This window comes from Chlorocebus sabaeus, chromosome 2, assembly GCF_047675955.1.
Source record: "Chlorocebus sabaeus isolate Y175 chromosome 2, mChlSab1.0.hap1, whole genome shotgun sequence".
NCBI lineage: Eukaryota > Metazoa > Chordata > Mammalia > Primates > Cercopithecidae > Chlorocebus > Chlorocebus sabaeus.
The window spans coordinates 71,024,557-71,051,710 of NC_132905.1; the positions used below are offsets into that span (position 1 = coordinate 71,024,557).

The 27,154-nt window shown below is 42.5% G+C and overlaps 1 protein-coding gene across 7 annotated transcripts in view; it reads left to right on the top strand.

Annotated features, from left to right (window-relative positions):
- The window catches only part of TIAM1 (TIAM Rac1 associated GEF 1), a 348,490-nt gene that overhangs the window by 305,876 nt on the left and 15,460 nt on the right, over positions 1–27,154 (top strand). For 6 of the 7 annotated variants that reach the window (XM_037990630.2, XM_073009851.1, XM_037990631.2 and 3 more), the window contains 7 exons: positions 5,806–5,985; positions 7,363–7,431; positions 7,735–7,860; positions 13,646–13,754; positions 19,086–19,265; positions 19,354–19,472; positions 24,535–24,643. In XM_037990630.2, the coding sequence (XP_037846558.1) occupies positions 5,806–5,985; positions 7,363–7,431; positions 7,735–7,860; positions 13,646–13,754; positions 19,086–19,265; positions 19,354–19,472; positions 24,535–24,643 (892 nt within the window). The remainder of the gene's footprint in view (positions 1–5,805; positions 5,986–7,362; positions 7,432–7,734; positions 7,861–13,645; positions 13,755–19,085; positions 19,266–19,353; positions 19,473–24,534; positions 24,644–27,154) is intronic. The other variant, XM_073009856.1, reaches the window with a different exon arrangement.

Genomic DNA, 27,154 nt, shown 5'->3' on the forward strand with positions numbered 1-27,154 from the left:
AGTTGCATTTGCCTGGTGTCTTTACGTTTTTCAACTCTTTCATACTTAAATGGCAGAAAGCTGTAATCTGCATTTTTTTTTGTTTGTTTGTTTAATTAATTGTCAGTTGCAATTTTTGCCTTTGTTTTGGTTATTGAGATTTTGATTGTGTCTTGCGTTATGTGCATGGTGAGGCTCTCCCATCCCCACTGAGAACGGGCAGTCTGAGTAATCGGCAGGGAGGTCTGGAAATAGGATGTTCAATTTGTTTCCTTTTATAAGGCTTGAGGTGTTTTTGACTTTATTTCTGCTTCCTTGAAAGGGAGATAGATATGGAAGGGTTGGCTCAGGGGACGTGTTATTGGTTTGATGGCAACTGACCTATCTGAACAGGTCTAGTCTTACAGTAAATGTTAACTCTCCAGTAAGGAAGTGTAGTGGGGTAATGGCAAGAAATAATTTATCAAAATCAGATTCAACCTTTTGATAGTTTATTATTAATAGCGCAGTCTGTCGACTATTAGACATTGTGTCATCTAATCAAACTTAAACTTCTACAGCGCGTGCACCTGATTTGCTCAAATAAGCCTTCTTCCTTCTTGGATATTTCTTCTTTGAAGTTTGTTCAACAGGAAACTGAAAAGGTGATTGAGAACCGTAGGGATTACCATTGTACATCAGGTCTCTGAAATTATGGAGTGCATTGTCCCCAAAAAAAGCTTAAGTAAAGGCTATAAGATTTTAGGCCACTCTGGCCCCTTTTAAATCTGTGGGATGTGTTAAATCGGTCAGACTCAAAGAACAGTTTTAGAACTGTGAACTCATCTAGAGTTAGAAATTGCCTTTGGTGGTTGCATAACAGGAAGAGCTTAAACAGCTGGGTGGCTTGAGTTGATAGTGTGTACTTAAAAGTCTACCCCCCTCTTTTTGTACTTTCTTTTCATCTTCCACAGGAGGAAAGCAGCATTCTAAACATTGAGCATCACGCTGGTCTCAGTAAAGTGGCCCATTTCCTCTTGCCATTGTCCTCTCCTTGTCTGTATGTTGGTTGGATAATTCTTAGTCCTGACAGTGGAAGAGCTCTCCTACCCTTTAACAGTTTTAAACTCTCAAAATGCCTGTAAGTGCTTTTTTGGTTTCCAGGGTGACTGATTACAGTCCTCAAGCAGGGGAGAGGTTTGTATTTGCCCCATTGGAGAAACCTGGTCTGTCTTCCCTTTGCTGGAGCCCTAAGCTGCTTGTCCCACATCCAGGCTACTTGGCTTTTGGGAGCATGTTGGGAACCTCCCATTGAGGCAACCTTTCTGGGCACCTGTGGCGACACGCTTGGTGTGGGAATGACTAGGATGCCATCTCTAACACTCAGTGGTGGAGCGGGGCAAAGCCCTGCACCCAGCTCCTCCTACATTCTACATCATGGCTAAGCTGCATGGAGAAGGGCCTGATGGATTTTGATGTAAAGAAGTTTGGCCACAGTAAAGAGGGAGGGGGATTTAAAAGCTGAGCCCCACAGTACAGAAAAATCTCTAGCTTAGAGGTATTCTAAAGAAAACCTGCATTTTATAATTCCTTCTGAAAAAAATTTTGGGGGGTATTAGTTTAATCAAACAGAATTTTCAAACTTGATGACATCCTTTAAAGTTGTTTCCAAGCAAATTTTAAGAGCCTTGTATATAACACCCCTTAACAACATGTATGTGCATTATAACTTGTAATTATGCATATGGTACCTTTTTATTCTTTATTCAAATAACGTGCAGTTGACAGTAAAGAGATTACATCCATTTGGACTCAGTTCCTTGTGCTGCACCTGAGGGTTGGTGCCTTGAGTCTTAAATAAGGTTGCCAGTGGAGAAACCATTTTGCGTCTTGCTCAACTTGAGAGACCACTCAGCTAAGTCTATCCTAGGCTTACGTTGTATATAAGGAAGGGATACTTAAGGCTGTGAAATGTCCAAAGAGGACCCAAGGGAATTTTAGCTGTCCCCTGAGATGCTAAAGGTGTTTCCTAATATAATCCAGAACTTAGCTCTGGTTGTCTGAGGGTGAGGTTGGGGTAGGAGACAGCTGGATTTAGAGCCCTGAAGCCCTAGCCTGCGTCCTACTAACCTGAGCTCACCCCACACGCCTGCTTCAAACTAATGATACCAAACCTTAGAGATGGTAAACTTTGCATAGACCAAGTCAGAAACCCTGTTCACACTCTTAAAAATGGAATTCTGCAAGTATTTATGGTAGAACAGATGGAATGAAAACCCAGAGGTAGTAAGGTGTGAATTGGAAGCACAAAGGAATATGTTAGGTTCCTTTGTCTTCTGGATTTCCTGCCTTTGATATGTGTCAGATCCCCATGTTTGTAACATTTTGCCTTTCGTGAATCACCGATTTCACACGGGCAGTTTGCCTAAATGATAAGAGGTGTGCTGTGCCTCTGTGGCAGGTGCTCAGATAACATTTTGTTCAACATCCTTTCATCATAATGTTTATGTGAAAATAATTGATTTCTGGCCAGGACCACTGTCTACGTGGAATTTGCGTGTTCAATCCAGGTCTTCGTGGGTTTTCTCTGGGTACTCGGGTTTGCTCTCACATCCCAAAAACAGGCACGTGGGATTAACTGGCATGTCTCAGTGGTCCCTGAGTGAGTGTGTATGTGTGTGCACCCCGTGATGGAGTGACATTCTATTCAGGGTTGGTTTCTGCCTTGTACCCTGAGCTGTCAAGATAGGCTCCAGTCACCCATGATCCTGAGCTGGAATAAGTAGGTTGGAAAATGAGTGAATAAATGAATGCAAATCATTATAAAATAAAAATTTGTAAAGTATACAAATGCATAGCAGTCAACTATGCAGTACAAAAGTATTCAGAGATCCTGCCAAAGTTGCTGTTGCTAGTTTTTGAACTGCATGGTGGTAGGAGGTGGTCCTTACAATTTTTGCTTTGCAAACATTTATTGCTTGACTTAACGCACTACCGCTATGACCACTGTCACTCACCAGTTCACCAAAAGTTGGGTAAATAGTTCTCTTAACTTGTTTTTATTTATCTTACTTAAATGTATATTTAGCTTACATTTATTTCAGTGTTTAATATTCGAAGTCTTTTGGTCTTTATTTAGAAGTGTGGTGATGTTTTTTTGTGACCAGAAATGTGCTATAGGAAGTTAACTTTTTCATATCAATTAGCCTACAGTAAAAATGGTTTCTTTATGCCATTTAAAGTCAGTTTCCAAGAACCTATAAACCACGTGAAGTAAGGACTCACTGTATTAGACTGCAGTGAAGGATGTATTTGCTATAAACAGTAGCTTTCCTATTAATTCTGTGAGAAACAGGCAGCTATGGTTACAGTTGGAACCTTTAGAATTGTATGGTAGAAAGGGAGGTGCCAATTATACATTTGTTGTGTTAGATGCCTTTGCCAGGTACCAAATCAAAGCAACCATGGAGAGTCTGGGATAAGATAAGGGCAGGAAACAGTTAGTTGTCAGCTGTTACCACTGTCTGTCCATGGATTTTCATTTTGTCAGGGGTTTGCTTTCTTTCTTATTATGACTATGTTATAATGAGTTTTCTATTACAGTTATCAGTGGATCATCTAAAAGACACATGAAGATTTTTGCTAAAATGGATGTATTTGTTCCTATGTAATTTTTAAGACGAAGCCCTATTTGACTGTATTATTTAATGATGATTTTGAGTTAGTGAAATTCTAGCATAACTAAATAAAATTGTTAGTTTATTTCTACTGAAACAAGCTTTGATCAAAAACACATAGTTTTTCTTTTTTAACAGCCCTGTTGAGATATAATTTACATACCATACAGCTCAGCCCATTTTGGTCAGTTTTTCCAGTCGGTCACCTAAGGGAAAATTGTTTGTGTCAGAAACATGCATTTCTACAGAAAACACTGGATAGTGCCACTGAGAGGTGACTGACACCTTCTGGCACATAAGACCAGGGTTAGTGCTAGCAACGAATAAGCTGTGGTGATTGTAAGATAATTAGCATAATAATTATGTGGATGTGGGTCCTGGCTCTCCTCTGTCCTGTCGTGCCACTGCGGCGAATGCATTCTTGTTAGGTTCTGATTTTCCCTGTCCTTGCCTCATCTTTATTCCAGACTTCCTTCCCTTTTGGATATGCTAATGAGGGAAAGGCTCTTCAATGTTAGCTGCCTTCCTCTGTGTTTAAAACTGCTCCATGGCATACGCTTGATTTTAGGTTTTCTGCCCTATACAAAACACCAGCCTTGACTTTCAGCTCTGTGCACCAACTGTTGTTTTTGGGAGGATATTCTTATGTTCTTGCTGGGTAGATGGGTAATAGAGGAAGTTATTATTTATTTGCACCGGGATTTACTGGAAATACTTGGTGCCTAGAGTTGAATTAGACAACAGAAGCAGAGAAAGAAGTGTAAGAAGGGCAGCCACTAACTTCAAGAAAGTTTCCGGGGCCAGGCACGGTGGCTCACGCCTGTAATCCCAGCACTTGGGGAGGCCGAGGCGGGTGGATCACGAGGTCAGGAGATCCAGACCATCCTGGCTAACACGGTGAAACTCCATCTCTATTAAAAATACAAAAATTTAGCCAGGCGTGGTGGCAGGCACCTGTAGTTCCAGCTCCTCGGGAGGCTGAGGCAGGAGAATGGCGTGAACCTGGAAGGCAGAGGTTGCAGTGAGCCAAGATCGTGCCTCTGCACTCCAGCCTGGGCAACAAAGCCAGACTCTGTCTCCAAAAACAAAAGAAAGAAAATTTCCATCAAACATTCATTGAGTGGTGCATTGGAACAAGTTTTAGTGAATGAAATTTTGTGCTACTACATAGCCTCTAGAGCAATTACATGGAGAGCTTTAAAAAATACTGATATCTGCATATCCCACCCCAAAGATTCTGATGAAATTGATCTCTGGTGTTCACCGGCATTGGGATGTTGTAAAGCTCCCTAGGTGATTCTCATAAGCAGCCAAAGTGGAGAACTACTGGTCTCATGGGTTTTTACAGTAGCCCATGCTTTGGAGAACTGTTTGTGTAACTGCAAAAGTTGGAATTTTAGAATCCTAGAATCCTAGATTTCAAATGGATGACAAAATACTTGCAACCCTTATGGTCTGCACCTGATTCATCCCCGGTAGGTGTGGAGACTGGGATCTCCCGTTGAGGCCCGTTTTAGGGCTAATTACCTTATTCTTAAAGGGGAGTAGTATCTTTTTGCCTTTGGAGAAGGTGGAGAGGGAGAAATTTTTTTTTTTAAGTACAGGTATCTTTCTTAATCTAGAAAGTTGACTCAGTGTCCATTTTTAACTGGAAGAACCATAGCTTGTAAAATCATCTTTGCAACATTGCAAAGTAGATAGTGTACTGAACTGGGAGTCTGAATTTAGGCTTGTACCTTGGGTGAAATGCAGCTAACTTTTATGTCTCCTGATTTATCAACTTCTTCTTTGGGGAGTGGTTGAGATCTATAGGCTTTGGAACCAGGTTGCCTGGTTCAAATCCCAGCTCTGCCACTTATGTACTGCATCATCTTGGATGAGTTACTTAACCCCTCTGGGCTTCCGTTGTCCTTCCCGTGTGGGCAGGTGAAATGCATCAGACTGGCGTAGGCGTGTGGTAAGTGATTAGTGTATGGTAGCAATTGTTATCCTGGTTGTTTTGAGCATCCAAGAAGCTCTCCTAAATGTGGAGCAATTTGTGGAAACACAAGACAACATTCGTATGTGACATTTCATTAACCAGGAAGAACACCTCTAGGTGGTCCAGGTGTCAGGTGCGTCTAATGAGGGATAATGACCTCTGCCTTCCCTTCCCCCCTGTGCTCTGAAGAGTACAGAACAGGTGGCTGCATTTTGCCGCAGTTTGCATGAGATGAACCCCTCTGACCAGAGCCCATCTCCTCAGGACTCCACGGGGCCTCAGCTGGCGACCATGAGACAACTCTCGGATGCGGATAAGCTGCGTAAGGTGATCTGCGAGCTCCTGGAGACGGAGCGCACCTATGTGAAGGTATATTTCTTCCCCTCCCCTCCCTCTGCCTCGTAAAGGAGAAGTCTGTTTTTGCTGGTTTTCACTAACAGCTGAGTCAAACCGTGGTCGTGAAGAGTGTCTTGGGTTCTCCTGGAATTTTGCCTTTACTCTGAATGTTAAAAGCTTGTTTTGAATTGTTGTGTTTTTTTAAGATAGTCTCACTCTGTTGGCCAGGCTGGAGTACAGTGGTGTGATCATAGCTCATTGCAGCCTTGACCTCCTGGGCTCAAGTGATCCTCCCAGCTCAGCCTCCTGAGGAGCTGAGACCACAGGTGCACACCACCATGCCTAGTCCCGTTTTCTATTTTTTTGTAGACAGGGAGTTTCACCATGTTGCCCACACTGGTTTCGAACTCATGGGCTCAAGCGATCCTCCCACCTTGGCTTCCCAAAGTGCTGGGATTATAGACGTGAGGGCTACCACGCCCAGCCTCCTTGTGATTTTTTTTTTTTTTTTTTTTTTTTTTTTTAAAGACGGAGTCTCACTCTGTCGCCCAGGCTGGAGTGCAGTGGCGGGATCTGGGCTCATTGCAAGCTCCGCCTCCCAGGTTCATGCCATTCTCCTGCCTCAGCCTCCTGAGTAGCTGGGACTACAGGCGCCCGCCACCCTGCCTGGTTAATTTTTTGTATTTTTAGTAGAAACGGGGTTTCACCGTGTTAGCCAGGATGGTCTCGATCTCCTGACCTCGCGATCCGCCCGCCTGGGCCTCCCAAAGTGCTGGGATTACAGGCGTGAGCAGCCTGGCCGCCTCCTTGTGATTTTTAAGGAAGCCTAGCAATTCTTGGAGCCGTTCATTTTTATGTGTGTGTGTGTGTGTGTGTGTGTGTGTGTGTGTGTGTGTGTGTTTGACCTAATAAGAAAGCTAAATTTAATTTTTAAAAAAGTTGAGGGTATGATCTTCCTAATCTAATTAGAGTCTAGCCAGAAGAGTGTCAGGTCTGTTGTCTTTGTGTTATCACTTGTTTTGACACCTGGTCACATTCCCCATGAGAAAGCAGGGTGATCTGTTTAAGTATCTGTGTTTTAGTCTTTAAATCAGAGGTTAGCAAACGAAGGCCCTCGGGTCAAATCCAGCCCGCTGCCTGTTTTCGCAAATAAAGTTTGATGAGAACACAGCCACACTCATTCCTTGACGTATTGTGTATGCCTGCTTTGGTGCTACAGTTGAGGAAGTTGCAATGGAGACCGTATTGTAGTCCTCGAAGCCTAAAATATTGACAGAAACTCCTGCTTGAAATGGACCTTACTGACCTGAAGTCTCTAATGTTAGCCTTCAGGACATGATCTGTTTGTTCTCTTCTAGATCCTTTTGTAGACATTAACATATGCTAATGAGGTCTCTTTTCAATTCTTAGGATTTAAACTGTCTCATGGAGAGATACCTAAAGCCTCTTCAAAAAGAAACTTTTCTCACCCAAGATGAGGTATTGTGGAAATGGTTTCAACTTTGTGAATATCATACCGTGGTTTGACTTGTTGGTAAAAAGGGAAAATGGGGACACCTGTAACACTGAAAACATTTTAAGTTTATGTAATTGTAGTAAGGAGGTGAAATTATTGCCTGCTCAGCTTTGGCGTGCTCGTGGAGAGTGAAAAACCGCCCCACTCTCTAGTGGGATTATTCTCTTAATTGTTAAGAATTGATGGAAAAACCTTGTAATCAGATATAAATAAAGTTTAGGAAGACTAATGAGATATGAGGTGGATTAAATTCTGTTCATTTCTAGCTTGACGTGCTTTTTGGAAATTTAACGGAAATGGTGGAGTTTCAAGTAGAATTCCTTAAAACTCTAGAAGATGGAGTGAGACTGGTACCTGATTTGGAAAAGCTTGAGAAGGTCGACCAATTTAAGGTAAGTAGTGCAAAGCTGCGTCTGGCGTCAGGGCCGTAGTGTGGCTCAAGTTGAATCCCCTGATCGTGTTGACGTCTTCCTTGGAGGGCCACAGTGGCGTCCGTTCCTTAAGGGTATCTGAGAGGAGAACAGAGTGTGTCTTGCCGGTCTGGCTAAGGGAAGACCAAGGCCATCAATTTGCATTAAACTGGTGCAGCTGCTGGCTTTTAGGTGTGAAGTACCAACCTTCACCTTTTGTTTGGTTTATGCGGGGGGCCTTTAGTGCTTTAGCTACTAGTGAATTAGAATAAGCATTCCTGGCTGGACACGGTGGGTCACGCCTGTAATCCTGGCACTTTGGGAGGCCAAGGCGGGCGAATCACCCGAGGTCAGGAGTTCGAGACCAGCCTGGCCAACATGGCAAAATCCCATCTCTACTAAAAGTACAAAAATTAGCTGGGCATGGTGACGGGCACCTGTAATCCCAGCTACTCAGGGGGCTGAGGCAGGAGAATCTCTTGAACCCGGGATGCAGAGGTTGCAGTGAGCTGAGATCACGGCACTGCAGTCTAGTCTGGGGGACAAGAACAAGACTCTGTCTTAAAAAAAAAAAAAGGCACTTCTGGTCACCCAGTAGACACATTAATTTACCTTGTTCTGGGAAACTTTGCTTAATGGAAATGCTTATAATTATCCAGGAGGAAGACAATCTTCCAGCACACCGTGTCCTTGCAGCCTAATGAGGATTTATGACTAGTGCCTTAGCAAGGCTGCTTACTTCCTCTCCCCTGCTTGGCTTTCTTTTATTGCAGATTTCCTGTGTTGCATCTCCAATTAACAAAGCACACTGCTTCATGTGTTGGCTTACATGTCACCCTCATGTGCTTTAACAAACAGATTAAAGTATAATTGTGCAGTAGAGTATGCCGCATATGTTTAGTGTGGAATTTGATGAATTCACACACACACCCCCCTGTGAAACCTTTACCACAATCAGGACAATGCACATAATCATTACTCCTAAAAGTCTTGTCCTGCCGTTTTGTGGTTTTTCTCTCCTGCTTCTTACTGCCCTCCTACTCTACCCCGGCTCCCGGTTGTTATAAATAACGTTTGCATTCTGGAATTTTATATTGGTGGAATCCCATACCAAGTACCCGTTTTTTGGGGGGGCTCCTTCCACTCAGCGTAGTTTTACTGAGATCCGTCCATATTGCTGTGTGTATCAAGAGCTCATTCCTTTTCATTGCTGCATTGTCTTCCATTGAATGGATAGACTACACTTTGTTATCCACTCACCTTTCTTGGGCATTTGGGTTGTTTCCAGTTTTTGGTAATTACAAATAAAGCTGCTGTGAACATTGGTGTACAAGTTTTAGTATGGATATATGCTCTCATTTCTCTTAAGTACCCAGGAAGGGAATGGGTGGGTCATATGGTAAGGGTATGTGTAACTTTTTAAGAAACTGCTAAACTGTTCTACAGAGTGGTTATACCATTGCAGCTCCCTCCATCTGTTCTTCCTCATTGTTCTGCTGAGGTCACGGTCCCTTTTTTAGCCATTCTAACAGGTGTGTGGTAGCACCTCATTATGGTTCTAATTTTAATTTGCCTAATGACTTACAATGATGAGCATCTTCTTTTATGTGCTTTTTTTTTTTTTTTTTTTTTTTTTTTTTGCCCTCGGTGTGTCCACCTTGGTGAAGTGTTTGTTCAAATAATTTGCTTATTTTACTGGGTTATTTGTTTACTTATACTGAGTTTTGAGAGTTCTTTGTATATCCTGAATATAAGTCCTTTATCAGATACATGATTTGTAAATTTTGTTTCTGTGTTTGAGGCCCGTCTTTTCATTCTCTTGACAGTGCCCTTCACAGAGCAGAAGTTTTTAATTTTGATGAAGTACAGTTTTTTACATTTTCCCTTTTTGAATCACACTTTTGGTGTCTTCTCTATGAAATCTTTGCCTAAACCAGGATCATAAAGATTTTTTCCTGTGTTTTCTCTTAGAAGTTTTGTAGTTTTCTCTTAGAAGTTTCATAGTTTTACATTTAGACTTCCGATCTATTTGAACTTAAATTTGTTATGGTTTAATGTAGGAATCAAAGTTAACTTGTGTATGTATGAATATCCAATTTTTCTCATCCTGTTTGTTGCAGTGACTATCGTTTGATCCTTTTTCCACTCAATATCTTTTGCATTTGTGGTAAGAATCAGTTGTTCATGTATTTGTAGGCCCCCATACTCTTTGCCTGTCTTCTAACACTTGCAGAAATCTAGCTGTGTAATGTTAGGGTACAACTTTCGGAGCTGAGGTAAAGACTGCCTCACCTCAATACTCTACCTCAATATATGTTTGTGTGTGTGTGTGTGTGTGTTATCTCTTTACATTGCCTCTCTGCAACAGGAGCTACTAAGAATTACATACAAACACACATAAGTATGTGAATATATATGTATATATTATAGGTGTTCATTTTTGTTTGGATATAATTTCAGACTTACAGAAAAGTTACAAGAATAGTGCAAAGAATTCCTGAATACCCTTCATCTAGATTCCCCAAATGGTACCATTGGGCTACATTTGCTTTATTCTTTCTTCCCCTCCCTGTCTCCTGTGCGCATATGTATCTATACGTGCATGTGTGTACATTATGCATGTATGGTGTGTCTGTGTGTACATATAAAGTATTTTCTTCCTAAACCATTTAAGAGAAAGTTGTAGGCACAATATATCTTTCACCCTAAATACTTCATATAGTTCATTTTTGTATTCAAAAATTGCTTCTTGGTGGTTAATGCTCTTCATTTGAAATACAGTTACGTTCCTTGTAGTGATATCTGTTTTCTAAATTAGTAAATTAATAATTTGCACAGTAGAACACATGATGTGTCCCGGTAGTTAGATAAACAAAAAAACTGCTTAATAAAAATGGATGTATTCTGGAGGCCAGGGTTGGTTAAAAGATGGATATAGATGTACTTTAAATATTGTTTTAACCTAACGTAGCTAATACTCATTATATTCATTCGTAAGTCTTTTGCTGTGCGACTGGTTCTTTGAGTTTGGGTCCAGTTCATCACTGAAAGGAGTCACAAGAAGACGACTTTGGGTAACAGAACTTTGATATGAACTTGAGTGTACTGAGAGTGGTGTTATTCTAGGGAGGGGCTGGTACATTACTTCTTTTAGCTACAGGTGGAGCTTCTCAAATCTGAAAATCTGAAATCTGAACTGCTATATCAGCAACTTTTTGAGTACCCACATGATGCTGAAAGGAAATGGCCATTGGAGCATTCTGGATTTTCGATTTTTGATGCTCAACCAGTAAATATAATGCAGATATTCCCAAATCTGAAAAAAATACGAAATCTGAAATACTTCTGGTCCCAAGCATTTTGGATCAAGGATACCAAACCTGTACTTCCATACTCAACAGTCACTCTTCTCAATTCCACGTAAGCGGGACCCTCTTCATAGACCTTCACTTGGCTGCTTACAGCACAATCTGATTGTCTCCATTCCATCTGTAAGGCGAGATGGCTGATGGGCACTGAGCCTGCCTACCTGCGGGATTCTCTCCGGGCTCTCTGAGTTGATTTCCACACAGTCGCTGTTTGCTCCCAAACCTATTGCTGTCGATTTCCACGATTGCTGCCCTTTTTAAAATTATCATTGTCGGCTGGGCGCGGTGGCTCACGCCTGTAATCCCAGCACTTTGGGAGGCCGAGGCGGGCGGATCACGAGGTCAGGAGATCCAGACCATCCTGGCTAACACAGTGAAACCCTGTCTCTACTAAAAAATACAAAACATTAGCCGGGCGTGGCGGCGGGCGCCTGTAGTCCCAGCTACTCGGGAGGCTGAGGCAGGAGAATGGCGTAAACCCGGGAGGCGGAGCTTGTAGTGAGCCGAGATCGCGCCACTGCACTCCAGCCTGGGCAACAGAGCGAGACTCCATCTCAAAAAGAAAACTAAAAATGAAATTCCTCATTGTGTATTTGACAAAAAAGAAAAAAGAAAAACTTGTTAACATCTTCAAACTGAGTTGCATAGAGCATTAGTCTCAGGTAGTATCAGAAGGAAATAATTAGTTCTCATGTTAAATAAGTTTTGATAAAATTTTCATTTGGAAATTTGCAGTGTACATCAGCCTGTGAGAAGCGTTCTTAAGTCCTGCAAAACAGAAACACTGGGGAAGTGCAGTCTTTGTGTATAAACCCCTCATACTTGTGTGCACTGTGTTCCCTGATAATCATAAGGCAGGAGGAATAAGAGAATACCTTAATGTTTCATCTGTGGTTACGGTAGGGTAAATAGACACTTAGTAAATATTAAGTTAAACAAATGAATGGCTTTAGGATGGCTAAAGGGAGGGGTTACATTTAGCATATTTTCTTCCACAACTTTTTTTTTGCTTAATTCTTGGCGTATGACTCTGTATTAGTTAATTTTCACATTGCTATGAAGAAATACTTGAGACTGGGTAATTTGTAAAGAAAAAGAGGTTTAATGGATTCACAGTTCCACATGGCTGGGGAGGCCTCAGGAGGAGCAAAGTCACGTCTTACATAGTGGCGGGCAAGAGAGCGTGTGCAAGGGAACTGCCCTTTATAAAAACCATCAGATCTCATGAGACTTAGTCGCTATCATGGGAACAGCACAGGAAAAACCTGCCTCCATTATTCAGTTACTTCCCACAACATATGGGGACTATAGGAGCTACACTTAAAGGAGAGATTTGGTTGAGGACACAGCCAAACCATATCAGGCTCCAAGGATAACTGTCCCTCTCAAAGTCCGACGGCAGTACCCAGGGTACTCCTGCTGACACCCTCCACGCTAGGGTAGAGATTTGGGGAGGACTTGGAAAGTAAAGGAGAAAAAGGAGAACATGCAAGAAGAGAAGTGAGGCCTCTAATTACCAATTACGTGTGATTTAAAATAAACTTTTTTGTGTGTGTGTGTCATGGACAGACTGTCAGTGTTCATTAGATAAATTGCATTTTGGGGAACCTAGTTCATTACTCAAATTCAAAACCTTATTTCTTTGCTTGAAGTCTGCCTTTTAATTCTAAACCTCGATAAACTAAATAAGGCCTCTCTGAACAAGACTCTTTCAGTGTGAAACTCGCAGAAGATGTTTTTCTGAGGAGATATATATATATATATATATATATATAAAAAATGTGGGATGCAAAGTATCCTGTCAGGCATAGTAAAATCTTAATGAGAAGGCCTCTACCCAGTTGTGAACCTACTGGGACAGGGCAGGCTGGGGAGATGATACTGATTTCCATAGTTGAGCGTGTTTCTTCTTTTAATATTGCTTATGTTCTTAGCCGCTAGAGGAGAGGGTGGTTTTGGAAGGCATGAAGATAGCGATCAGAGGAACGTGTTCTACTTCGGGAGCAGGGGGTATGAGCATTTCCTGCCTTTATTTAGTTTGCCAGCAGGAGCTAATGAGAGAATTGAGATTTCTGATTTTTCCAAAATATATACTTTCTCATCAACATTCAAACAGCCTAGATAGGTTATTAAAAGACACAGACCTGGAAAACCAGGGACATCTCCCCTGTAAATACTGAGAAGACAAAAGTCCAACACCTTGTACACAAACCTGTACATGCACATACTTTGTAATGGGCAATTTTAGGGCCTTTGATAACAAAGAAAGGCTCTGACAGGCACGGAAGGTGTTGATTTGTGGGGTGAGCCAGGCAGATGTGAGCTCCCTGCCATAACCTGCTGGTATTTCCAGTGGAGGAAGGAAACAAACCAACTCTGCGTTTTCTCATCAAATCCAGAAAGTGCTGTTCTCTCTGGGGGGATCGTTCCTGTATTATGCTGACCGCTTCAAGCTCTACAGTGCCTTCTGCGCCAGCCACACAAAAGTTCCCAAGGTCCTCGTGAAAGGTAAGACCTCTGAGGATGTGGAGGTGGGGGTGTGCTGCTTCTCAGTTGTGTGGCTGACAGTGGTTGGGGGCTTTCGGACAGAAATCTAAGAGTCATTGATTGCCAGATAGATGTTCCAGCAAGCCACTGATAGGGGTGCTGAACAATGCAATGTGTTCTTTTTTTTTTTTTTTTTTTTTTTTTTTTTCCTTTTCTTTTTGAGACAGAGTCTCACTGTTGCCCAGGCTGGAGTGCAGTGGCACGATCTCGGCTCACTGCACCTCCCAGGATCAAGTGATTCTCCTGCCTCAGCCTCCTGAGTTGCTAGGATTACAGGCATGTACCACCACACCTGGCTAATTTTTGTATTTTTAGCAGAGATGGGGTTTCACCATGTTGGCCAGGCTGGTCTCCAACACTTGACCTCAGGTAATCCACCTGCCTCGGCTTCCCAAAGTGCTGGGATTACAGGTGTGAGCTACTGCCCCATGCCTTTTTTTTGAGACAGTCTTGCTCTCTCACTCGGGCTGGAGTGCAGTGGCGCAATCTTGGCTCACTGCAACCTCCACTTCCCAGGTCAAGCTATTCTCCTGCCTCAGCCTCCTGAGTAGCTGGGACTACAGGCACCTGCCACCACACCTGGCTAATTTTTGTATTTTTTGGTAGAGATGGGGTTTCACCATGTTGGCCAGACTGGTCTTGAATTCCTGACCTCAAGTGATCTGCCCACCTCAGCCTCCCACAGTGCTGGGATTACAGGCATGAGCCACCACACCTGGCTAATATCTTGAATTAATGATTTTGTCAGTTTTCTTGTAATGAAAGTTTTACCTTGCTATTTGGGGCCAGAATTGATGGGTCATTTTGCAGTTATATAAAAATGTAGGGAGTTTAGAAATTCCCTGCTTTATTTCTGTTTTTCATTAGTTTCGATTATAACCTACCACTTCATAACTAAGTCCTCACTTCATGTTGTTGGTAGGTTCTTGGAAACTGTGACTTTTAAGTGACACGATGTACAGCAGGTCCCCAACTAATGTATTCTGTTCAACATCATTTCACTATAATGTTGATGAGGAAAAAAATTGGTTTCATTATATGTCATTTTGCATAAAGTTGCAGTTTCTAAGAACTTACTGACTACATTAAGTGAGGACTTACTGTATACCTTTTTGTGGAATTTTATCTTTCCTTCACCTACTTTTGTTCCTGGGAGTGTGATAACAGCTCCCAAAAGCACTTCTAGAGTTGTCTCAGTTATCCTTGAAAATTCTTGCATTTGTGGTTTATTTTTGTGCAGGACAAAGTAGAATTTTTATATTGGCAAGCTGCTTTTTCTTAAGTATTCTGAGAAGACGGTGGAACATTCTGAGAGTCTCCAGAAAGTGGTTATGTCTCCATAGTTCAGCATATGGTGGTTTTTGATGGTAAAAGGATTAAGGAAACATTTTCTTGGCAAACAGTAGCACCAACAGAAAGTTTGATTTCAAAGAATCTCTGGAAATCAGCTTGCTGTTCCTTAACACTTTACTGTAGCTGCCAAGTAAACAGCTGCTGATCAGGTCCCCGGATATGTAAATAATGTTCTTGTGTTGTGTTTATGTTTGCTACCAAAGAGAACTAGCTTGACTTAATTTAAAACCTATTATAGGAAGTATTAGCACAATACAGATCTCCGGGTAACAAAGAGCCTGCCCCAGATAAAAACAGTCTTAATGGTAGTGGTGATCTGTGCAACAGAGTTCTGGTGGAACCTCAAATGAAAAGGGAACCTGGGATTCTCCTTGTCATGCTGCCTGACCTTTCCCATGTGCTGTGTTGGGCATATGGCTCTACGTGTGCAGTGTGTTTCTTTTACAACCTTTATTGAATGCTAATTGTTAGGAGATTGTTAAAGTAACAATTTTAGAGTGCTTTGCTCCACAGTGAAATGATATACCCACCTCAGCCCTTGAGCAATTTGTGTTATTTTTAATCACTCAATTAGATTAAATTCTGCCCCCATGGATTGTTTCTTAATTCAATAAGAAAAATATTATATTATCTTTCAAAACTATCACTTAAAACAGTGGGTATGACCCATATTTTTCTTTTTCTTTTTTTTTTTTTTGCTGAGATGGAGTCTTACTCTGTCACCCAGGCTGGAGCGCAGTGGTGTGATCTCAGCTCACTGCAACCTCTGCCTCCCGGGTTCAAGTGATTCTCCTGCCTCAGCCTCCTGAGTAGCTGGGATTACAGATGCACACTACCATGCCCAGCTAATTTTTGTATTTTCAGTAGAGGTGGGGTCTCACCATGTTGGCCAGGCTGGTCTTGAGCTCCTGATCTCAGGTGATCCGCCCACCTTGGCTTCCCGGAGTGCTAGGATTACAGGTGTGATCCACTGTGTCCAGCCAACCCATATTTTTCTAATTGTCTAATGAGCCTAGAGGGTCGGGATAACTTTGAGAATAACAAAGTGCATGTTCATGTTCATCACGGACTCACAGCTGGACTGGAGGAGTGATGCTCCCGTACTGCACCAAGCGCTGTGAACCGTGCACTCTTTTGCTCTGATACGGAATTCAGTTGATGGGTGAAATACCCACAGGCATATTTTTGGACATGAATATTTTGTTGAGGAAGAGTTCCCAGGTCCCTTCTAGACGTGGCCCTAGATTCGGGATGCCCCAAAAAATCCATTGCTTCCCCATATTCTGGCCCCAAGCCTGGCCCAGCCCTTCTGTCACATGGGGCCAGTCGGCCACTTTTCCCAGTATCCTTTCTCTTCAGGAATTTGTGCTTTGGAGAGACAAGAAATGATGCCAATTCAGGGAGTCTGATTGCTCTTAATGGGGCTTAACGGGGATTATAAGATTGTGGTCTTATGAGGTCTTCTCCCATGATTGCTGTTTTTTAAAATTAAAGACAGGGCCAGGTGCGGTGGCTCACGCCTGTAATCCCAGCCTTTGGGAGGCTGAGGCAGGCAGATTGTTTGAGGTCAGGAGTTGGAGACCAGCCTAACCAACATGGTGAAACCCCATCTCTGCTAAAAATACAAAAAAAAAAAAATTAGCCAGACATGATGGTGCATGCCTGTAGTCCCAGCTACTCGGGAGGGTGAGGCAGGAGAATCGCTTGAACTCGGGAGGTGGAGGTTGCGGTGATCCACAGTGTGCCATCGCACTCTATCCTGGGTGACAGATTGAGACTCCGTCTCAGGAAAAAAAAAATAAAGACAGAAGAATCATGTTCTGATGCCCTTTTATAGCATCTTTAGTCTTAGCTCATACCCCTAACCACTGCGGATGGAAAGATATTTTTATTAGACAGTTTAAAAGTTTAATATTTAAACTTTCTAATAAAATCTATAAATATCATTAAACTTTTAAATTTTTATATTTTAAGCTTTCTAATAAAATATATATATCAGTAAACTTAAATTTCTATATTTTAAACTTTGTAATAAAATATACGTGTGTGTGTTTATATATATATTTTAAAAATTATATATACACTCCCCCTGTTTTTTGCAGGGAGAGGGTATTTATTTATTGAAGAGATTTTTGAGTTCCCGTGACATTCCAGGTGCTGTTACGAAAAGTATCGAGCCATTGGAGTGCCATGTAACATTTCCAATGGAGGAAAGTCATCCAGATGAATATTTAGGTTCTGAATGTGAAGACTGCTTTTTCCAATGTTGATTGTGTTCATTTACTGGTTTATCATAAAAGGTGCTACTCAGGAATAGCCAAATGGAGAGGTGATTGGGCGAAGTATGGGGCAGGGGTGTGTGGAGTTTCTGCGCCCATGCTGGCCGGGCCACACCCCCCAGCACCCCCACATGCTCGCCAACCCAGAGGCAGTGTGTCCACTGTTAGGTTGCTTGGATACATTGTTTCTTCCTCTTCCCTTATTTTGCCCTCCCCCCGACATTCTTTTGTACCTGGAAGGCATTAGCCATGGCTTCCTATCAGCCCCTGCCAGGTACCTCTGTCTGGGGCCCCACAACCCCCCAGGGCTGCTTCCCAAACCAGCTGGGACACAGAGGAAGGAGGCAAGGCTGGTGAGGAAAGTGCTGCCTGAATTGCATCAGATCAGATCCCACAGACGCTAAGGTGGTGCCACCGAGTTAACTTTGAGCAGATCACTGTGGGAGAGCCTGCCTCTGTGTGCTTCACCGGCACTGCGAGGTGCTGCTGCTTCTGCATCTGCTTGCCGTTCTTTTTAATTTTCATTCTTTTTTATTTTTTATTTTTTGAGACGGAGTCTCCCTGTGTCACCCAGGCTGGAGTGTAGTGGCGCGATCTCAGCTCACTGCAACCTTCGCCTCCCGGGTTCGAGTGATTCTCCTGCCTCCGCCTCCTGAGTAGCTGGGATTACGAGCACCTGCCACCAGCCCGGCTAATGTTTTTGTATTTTTAGTAGAGATGAGATTTCAGCAGGTTGGCCCGGCTGGTTTCAAACTCCTGACCTCAAGTGATCCAACTGCCTCGGCCTCCCAAACTGCTAGGATTACATTCATGAGCCACTGCGCCCGGCCTGCTTGCCTTTTTCAAAACAGATTTTTCCAGCAGTGAAATGCTTGAAAGATTAGGAAAACTAGGGTAAGGAGTGTTCAGAATATAGCTTTATCTTTATTTTGGGATGACAAAGCCAACAGCTCAGGGGATGGATGATTACCAGTTTGTCACTCACGGTTCCCAAGAGGCAGGGGCACCCCATGCCATGCGGGCCAGATGAGGACCTGCAGGGTCAGTCAGGAGGCAGAGGGAGCGAGGGGAAGATGTGGTCAAGAGCCTTTCTTGGGGTTTCTGAGGGAAGGAACTGGGGAGGCCGGGCTCTGGGGTGCACTCGAAGCCAAGGTGTCTGCTCCCTACCCTGAGATGATTAGGATGGGAATGGTGGCCCAGAGTATAAGAGCCTCAGAGAGGAGGTGACAGTGTGTGGGGACTCTATAAAAGGCACATTTCCTGGCAAGTCTTTTACTATCTCCAGGCACTGACCAGCGTGGGTGGGGCAGTCTCCCCATGGACAGTAAAGCCCCAGGTGTCAAAACATCAGGATAAAAAAACATGTGTAATAGGAGGAGGATAAAGAGCAGCCGCTGGAAATCCGGGTGTCTGCCGTCTACACTCTGTCATCCTGTAACTCATCAGGCTTCTCCCCACCCCACCCCAACACATAAATACGTAGATCTGACTGCCTGTGGTCTCCCTGACCGCCCTCCCCTACCTTTCCCTCTTCCTGCCACCCACTCTCTGCTCAGTCCTGCAAAAAGGCACCTCGGAGTCACTGAGGAAGGGAGGGAAATTGTGGGAAGGGAGTCACGTGGGCGTTCCACCCCGATGACCTGTGTTTAAACCCTGCCAGCCAAGACAGACACGGCTTTCAAGGCGTTCTTGGATGCCCAGAACCCGAAGCAGCAGCACTCATCCACGCTCGAGTCGTACCTCATCAAGCCCATCCAGAGGATCCTCAAGTACCCACTTCTGCTCAGGGAGCTGTTCGCCCTGACCGATGCCGAGAGCGAGGAGCACTACCACCTGGACGGTAGGCCTCGGCCCGGGACCCCCCGCAGACCTGAGTCTCCATGAGGGTCTCTAAATAGCTTCTCATTTCACGGCCTGTTTTCTTCCAGTGGCCATTAAGACCATGAACAAGGTTGCCAGTCACATCAATGAGATGCAGAAAATCCATGAAGAGTTTGGGGCTGTGTTTGACCAGCTGATCGCTGAACAGACTGGTGAGAAAAAAGAGGTGAGGTTCCCCATCTTCTCAGGACACATCTGTCAGGAAAGCTGAATTTGAGTTTGCTTTTTTTTTTTTTTTTTTTTTTAAAAAAGGTGTTACTTGTAAGTAAAATAGTTAGGATGCTGTTGTTTTTCTTAGTGGAACATCTGTGCTTTATCCAAGGCTGCAATGTGAATTTTCTTCCTCAGCTGGACTGTTTCTTCCTGTAGGAAATGTTTTCCTGATGTTCAGCTCCTCACCCTGGGGATCTCTGGCTTTATTCTGTGTTAAGTGTGAAAGTGAACTTCCATTACCACAGTCTGGGCTGTTTCTAGAAGTGTCATTAAAGCCCAGGGCTCTACCTCCAGAGATTAGAATGACACAGGCACATAGTGGGTGCTCAATAAACAGTTGTCAAAGGAATGAAAATGTCAGATGACTCTGAATCAGATCTACCCAAAAACCTACTTAGAAGAGCAGTGGCAGGAACAGATACACCTGAGAAAGACTGAAGGTAAGCTAAAAGTGGTGCCTGAGTCATTAAGAAGCTCTTACCTGAATAAGAGTTTGTTGCTAACACAGAGAAGTGGTAGATGTTTGAGATGCATGGAGAAGTTAATTGCTCTGATCTGATGAGTTACACACATTGCTATACAACGTGTATCAAAGCATCGCTATGTACCCCTGAATACATACAATTATTATTTTTCAATTTAAAAAGCCAGTAATACTTAGAGGAATCGTAGGGATATGATATATGGTAACATTCATCAATGCCTCTGTACACTCAGATTCAACTAGAATATTAGACTCAGTTTTTCTTTCCACCTTAAAAAAGAGAAAATGTGGGAAGGAACCTAGAGGAAAAACACTCTTGCTGTGACTAGCAGCAGGGTTAAAAGCCGTGTGGGTGGGACAAAGTTTGGTTGTTTAGTGTAGACTAGAGAAAGCACCTTATCTCCAGAGATATTAAAGGCCATTATCCAGACTCATTTTTTTTTTTTTTGTCCTTAATGAAACAAAACAAGTTTTCAGACTGTTAAAGGATAATTTTCTGAAAGAGGTAAAATGATGATATCTCATAGTTTATTTTACTCATAAGATGTGGGGGACCCAGGCAGGTGTTGTAAAAGTTCATTGGAAAGTCACAATTACACAGGTTTATATATGGAGTGAAGAAATGTTGAGATGAATTGTAAATGAGACAAACTGGTTTTTCCACAGCTGGAGGAAATCAACTAGACCAGTATCAGACTGGACAGAATTTACCCATCTCTGTTACCTACACCTTATAAAGAGTTGCACAGGCTCTCCAAGACAGTGTACAGTCAGAATCTGATTGCCCAGGAAGGTCTGCTATAGAGGATGTATAGTTTTCAACTGAAACACAATTTTGTTTTTACATAACAAGCAGAGCATGAGAATGTTCTGAGACTATTTGGCAGATAATTTAATCTATCAGAGTATAGAAAAGATGAAGGTTGCCACCCTGGACTGAGTTCTCACTTTCTTATAAAACTTTATAAGAAGAAAAAAATTATGCTTATTAAAAAAAGAGGGCAAAATACAGAAAAAGGCAAGAAGAAAACTATGGTTTCAAGACGTAGAACTTACCATATTTTGGTGTTGATTTTGATTATTTTTAATATCTATGTATATGTTTAGTTATGTCTTGAAGGTAATTTTATACCTTGATTTTATGTTGATCACAGAATTTTAATGCTTTTTTAAATTGACTAATATGAATAATACTGTAAAGTTTTTTATTCTAAGGAGTCCTCCCCTCCTTTGGTTTATTTCATTCTAACAGAAGTGCATTTTACTGGGCTATGGAAGTGAACATTTTCATTACATCGTATTATATTTTCTTTATATGCCAAATTAATTATTGGATTTTAATGACCTTAGGAGCAAATGACCATGATGCTAAAGATTAGAAGGCGAGATGGATAGTGGGTTACAAAGAATTTAGGAAAAAAAGATGAATATGATCAGAAGTCAGAGACTATTAAAGGGAATATGGCTTCAGTGAAACTGGAAGTCCTTTAAAATGAAATTCTGACATGTAAGAAATCTTTCCAGTGAGGAACAAAGCCATATAGTGCTATACAAAGTATTTTTTGTGGGCTGAGGTTGTAAAAAGAAATATGCAAAAGATGGAAGGAGGGACACTGGCTGAGTACCAGGACTGAAGAGGAGGAAAATCCTACTTTTACCAGGAGGTGCAAAGCCCAGAGAATTTCTGGCTTGGAAAAGATGCCAAAGAGAGCAAGAGAAGATATTGTTGTGGCAGGATAAGACAAACGAGCAGGAAATAGACCCCCAGTGGGAATCAATTACTCAAAGGCCGTTGGTCACTCAAGTCTCAGGCCCCATTTCATCTCTCTCTCTTCCATTGAGGAGAATGGCCTTTAAACTGGAGAGGATGCAGCAGCCTCAATGCTGTAAGACCAAAACCCTAGGGAAAATGAGTCTTGGGAAATAGGATGGCCTATGCCAAGATCAGTGACAATTCTACTCCACTGCTCTCAGCAGTATATTGGAAGAATTACGGATACTGAGGCAGGTGATTGTGGAGGTACCCAAATTATATTCAGATTTTCACAAAAGCAATTCTTGAACTCTTGATCCTTGTGGTTCCCTCTTAGTGGCGATATGAAGTAACAGCCTAGAATGGATTGATGAAGTTTGTAAACAGGAATAGGAACATTTATCAGTATCTGCTAGTAACAGCAGGTTTATTGTGAAACGTTAACATTCTAGAAACACAGGGTACCTGAATCCTGTCTTCAGCCAACATTCCTTAAGATATCTCTGAAGGCAAGTAGGTTCATAGAGAACAAAGCTGGCAAAGAAACAGCTTTTTGATGAAACTGGGTCTTCAACCTCATACCCCCATGTTAAACTCTGGGGGAGTTGGGCTAAGGAATCCCTTTGGCTTAACTAGGAGGAAGAAGAATGCAAGAGGGCATTTCCCCTTAAAAGAAGTCCTTAAAAATGCTGGCTCAGTAGGGCGTCCCAGTCCTTAGGAAGGTAGAGGCCTCCCGGCAGAACTCTCTCTTGGGATTTGGGAGGAAGATTCAGAAGGGAACCAGGGGAAGCGCTGTGGCCAGAGGGAGCACCCTGACCCCCTATTCCACTTGCCATGGGAAGCTTGTCCAGAGAGAAACCTTGTGCACAGGCACAGCATCAGCCCATTTTAAGTTGTGTAACAAGTAACTTAAAATCTCAGTGGTTCTCTACAACAAATATTTATCTCATATATGGCTTTGTAGGTCAACCAAGGTTTGGTTTCTCTTGGTTAGCTCCAGTTCTGAAGGTTCTGGTGTGCTCCTTGTCTCTTCCTTCCAGGATCCAGGCTGAAGCAGCAGTGGCTGTCTTGGGCAAGTCCTTCCCATGGCTGGAAGGTGGGCGCTAAGTCAAATGCCTACACCCAAAGTCATCTGGGCAGTGATGTATGTACCCTGCCTAGTCTAGTGGGAGGTGCTGGAAAATCACATGGCAGAAGGCGCAGATAATGTAATTCTGTGGGAGGAAGTAGAGTTGGACAGTCTACCATGTTGGCCTTTAATCACTTTTAAAGATATACCCCCAGGGGCTGTGGCCCCTGGGAATTTGACTTTTGTATATAATTCCTCCTCTTCTGTGTGGGTCTTTGGGGGATAGGTAGTGGAGACTATGTCCTTACCTTGGCTGATAATATCCTGGAAGTTTGGTTGATGAGTTACTTAATACCTATAGACAAAATAATATAGCTGCTTAAAAATTATTTTAACCCTTGGTTATACTAATGGTACTACAGCTCAGTAATAATGACAGTGATGATTATAATAATCCCAATGAAGGGAGGCAGTAATGCATCTGTACTCTGTACTGATGGAGCCACATCTCAGCATGGTAGCCTGTTTTGGTGGCTTGAGAAGGGCCATCCCAACTGCACTGCATTCAGTGGAAGGTTGCCAGGTTGCTACTGTATAGGAAACTCAGCTCGGTTTGGAAGGAGGTCAGTGACTCCAGTGAGAAAAGCAGATGTGTCTGTTGTGAGGCAGACATTGAACTTCCTTCAGACTCTCTGGATCATCGTGTCTAGATGGTTCTGCAACCAGCACTTGTCTGAGGCAGTTTAGCATGTGACCGCTGGGGGCGAGTGACTACACCTCATGGTCTGTTGGGGTTCCAGCACTCACGCTGCCCGTGTCAGTAGAGGAATTTTCAAACTCTTCCTTTGGCTTCTTTCTCCCTCATCTAAAGTGAAATAAAGTCATCTTTGAAATGGATTGGAAGAAGAAATAATTTGCTTACACTTTCAAAAAGTGGATACTCACTGGTGGAAATGTCTGCAGTTATCTGGGGGTGGATCTTTGTTGTGGACGACCATTAGCATCTCCTTGGGAAACTGTCTCTGTTTGAACACAAAACATCTCCAGTTTCGTAGATCAGTTTTAACAGACTAATTGCATGTGAATTTCAGAGCCCCAGTTTGTACCTATTTGCCATCTTATTCTGAAATTCTAGTAGACGAACATGGCATAAAGGGGGGAAAAAAAAGACAAGCCTTTTCTCTCCCCTCTATTCCGTATGTTTCTTTGGGAATAGAGAGGATTTATTTTTCAATTAGGAGATTTCATATGAGTTAAAGGATTTTCTTGTTAAAATTTCATTGTATTGTTCCTAGCTCAAACATGGCTAGAACATAATGATACTATTATTTCCCATTGGAAAGGTTAACTGGATATTGTATCTTCAGCCTGTTTGGTGGTGGTTGTTGAGACAGTCACAAATCGAAAGTGTTTTTTAAAAATGTAATCTGTCATTTTGGTGCTATTTCTTTTCTCAAAAACATGAAATTGACAAGTAAAAATTTTATATATTTATGGTGTACAGCGTGATGTTTTGATATGTTACATTGTGGAATGGCTACATCAAGCAGTTTAACTTACGCGTTATCTCGTATATTTAAGGAAATGTTTTTAGGAGCAGTATTTTCTTGAAGTAAAATTAATACCAGTGTGCTGAATTTTCAGACGTCATAAAAATCTGAGTGTTAATAATACTGTCCAGTAAGCTTTGTCACGTCTCTGGCTTTCAGGTTGCAGATCTGAGCATGGGGGACCTGCTTTTGCACACCACCGTGATCTGGCTGAACCCGCCGGCCTCGCTGGGCAAGTGGAAAAAGGAACCAGAGCTGGCAGCCTTTGGTGTGTATCAGAAAAGGGTTTTATGGAGGGGGAAAAGTCTAGCTTATTTTTCAAAACAAGAACATTTCTTTTTCAAGACCCAGTTGATTAAAAATAAAGTTAATTGCAGTTACTTGAATCGGTCTTCCTGCCGTAGCCACCAACATCTCGCAAACACTAAATGAAACCTTTGAGTTAAATTACACTGTGTGGTCACTCAGCCACATGGGTGGGCGGAAGTGGCTGTGCCCAAGTCTATCCCAGACATAAACACACAGGCAGGAAAATAATTTTTTTCTTTTTTCTTTTTTTTTTTTTTTTTGGCTACTGCTCTGAGTATCTTTTCAAAATAATGGGTTAATTATAAACCAAGGAAAAATAAAGTGAAAATTCAAGACAAAATGGCCTCTGTTTCTGAGACCCCCAAATCCTAGATCTTTCATTTTCTTCCTGACTTTGTTACTGTTTGGTCTTAAAACCAGGATTTAGGATGCTGGTTCTCAGCTGAGCTGTTGCGGCAAACTCTGGAGTGCCTGGATCAGCTGTGAGGTGCATCTCAATCACATTGCCACTCAATGCTAGTGAAATTAGAGATGTTTGCGAATGATTTATTCTTTAATAAACCAGTTTAGATGGATGCAATTGCTGCAATTAGAGATCTCATGTGATTGTATTGTAATACGCTTTTTGAGAGGAGAAAAAACATGGGTTAGCTTACTGGGAATTATGTATAATTTAGGAAACATAGCTTGTTGTTGCAATGGAAATGCTTATTGGCATATTGCTGTGTTGTTCATGAATATAAAACTATCAACACTCCATGCTTTTGTTTTAGGTTGTGTTTTGTCCTAGCCTCCTGCTAAAAGACTCATTGGTAGGAACATAATATAATGGAAATGTGGCTTATTCTCTTGCCTTATATTATTTGTGTGGGCTTGTGGGGAATGGAGGTTGCTTACTCCTTCTTAACTAAACCTTTTTTTTCTCCATGATGTGAACAAAGTATCCCCAAATGAAATGTCCTAGTGATTCTAAAATCAAAGTATTTCATGCAAAGATTCATTGAACTTTGTATTCAGATCACCTAGCCTTCATTGAAAAGTTACTGATATTCCTAGAATTTCTAAAGAGCCCCTGTAGCTGTTGATGCCATTTCATTAAAAATAACAAAGGAGGCCAGGTGCGGTGGCTCACGCCTGTAATCCCAGCACTTTGGGAGGCCAAGGCGGGCGGATCACTTGAGGTCAGGAGTTCAAGACTAACCTGGCTAATATGGTAAAACCCCGTCCTTACTAAAAATCCAAAAATTAGCTGGATGTGGTGGCAGGCGCCTGTAATCCCAGCGACTTGAGAGGCTGAGGCAGGAGAATCGCTTGTACCCGGGAAGCAGAGGTTGTAGTGAGCTGAGATTGTGCCACAGGACTCCAGCCTGGGTGACAGAGAAAGACTCTGTCTAAAACAAAACAAGACAAAACAAAATATATAAATGCAGAGAAAGCATGTGACTAAATAGGCCATTCAAAGGAATATTGGGGGTATTTTACCAAGTTGTTAGTTTTTGATGGGGTAGGTATTTTGGGGAGGGGCGGGCAGTAGTAGTTGCTTTCTTTTCAACATCACCACTTGTGTTTCTTCTATAGTGATTTCTTCTTGGAGGAGTCTGGGATCTCCCTGATGCTGCTTAATGGCTCATTCATGGGATGGAGGATATTGATATAAATGACCCACACCATGATGTAGGACTACAGACTAGCAATTCTAGAGGTCAACATTTAGATTCGTTATGGCTTTGCCCTCAATTTTACAGATTCACTGTAGTTAGAAATCAACAGATTTAGAATAAGAAAATAATTTAAGTAGGAGAAAATGGGTTGACAAACTCTTTTCTGTTTTTTTTGTTTGTTTGTTGGGGGGCAGTGGTACAGAGTCTCGCTATGTCTCCAGGCTGGAGTGCGATGGTGCATTCTCAGCTCACTGCAACCTCTGCCTCCCGGGTTCAAGCAATTCTTCTGTCTCAGCCTCCCGAGTAGCTGGGACTACAGGCGTGTGCCATGGCGCCCAGCTAATTTTTGTATTTTTTGTAGAGACGGAGTTTCACCATGTTGGTCAGCATGATCTCAATCTCTTGACCTTGTGATCTGACTACCTTGGCCTCCCAAAGTGTTGGGATTACAGGCATGAGCCACCGTGCCTGGCCCTCTTTTCTTTTAAAGGCTACATAGTACATTTTAGGCTTTGGGCCAGGAGGCCACATGCTTTTCCACTGGAGCCAGAAGCAGCCATAGATAACGTGTAAATGAATGAGATGGCTGGATCCGCGGTTGGATCAGCAGCTGCACCACACAGGTGGCAGCAGTCCTGGGTCTGGCCTGAGGGCCCTTGTTTGCCAGCCCATGGTGTAAGTGATTCAGGAAAATGCTGGTTTTGAGGTTGGGGATTTAGGTGCCACTTTCTGCACAGGCTCAGATAGTGGACTCTGCATTACTCTGTTCCCTGCCTCCTGGGCTGTTTATGAGAGGTCGGTGTGGGAGC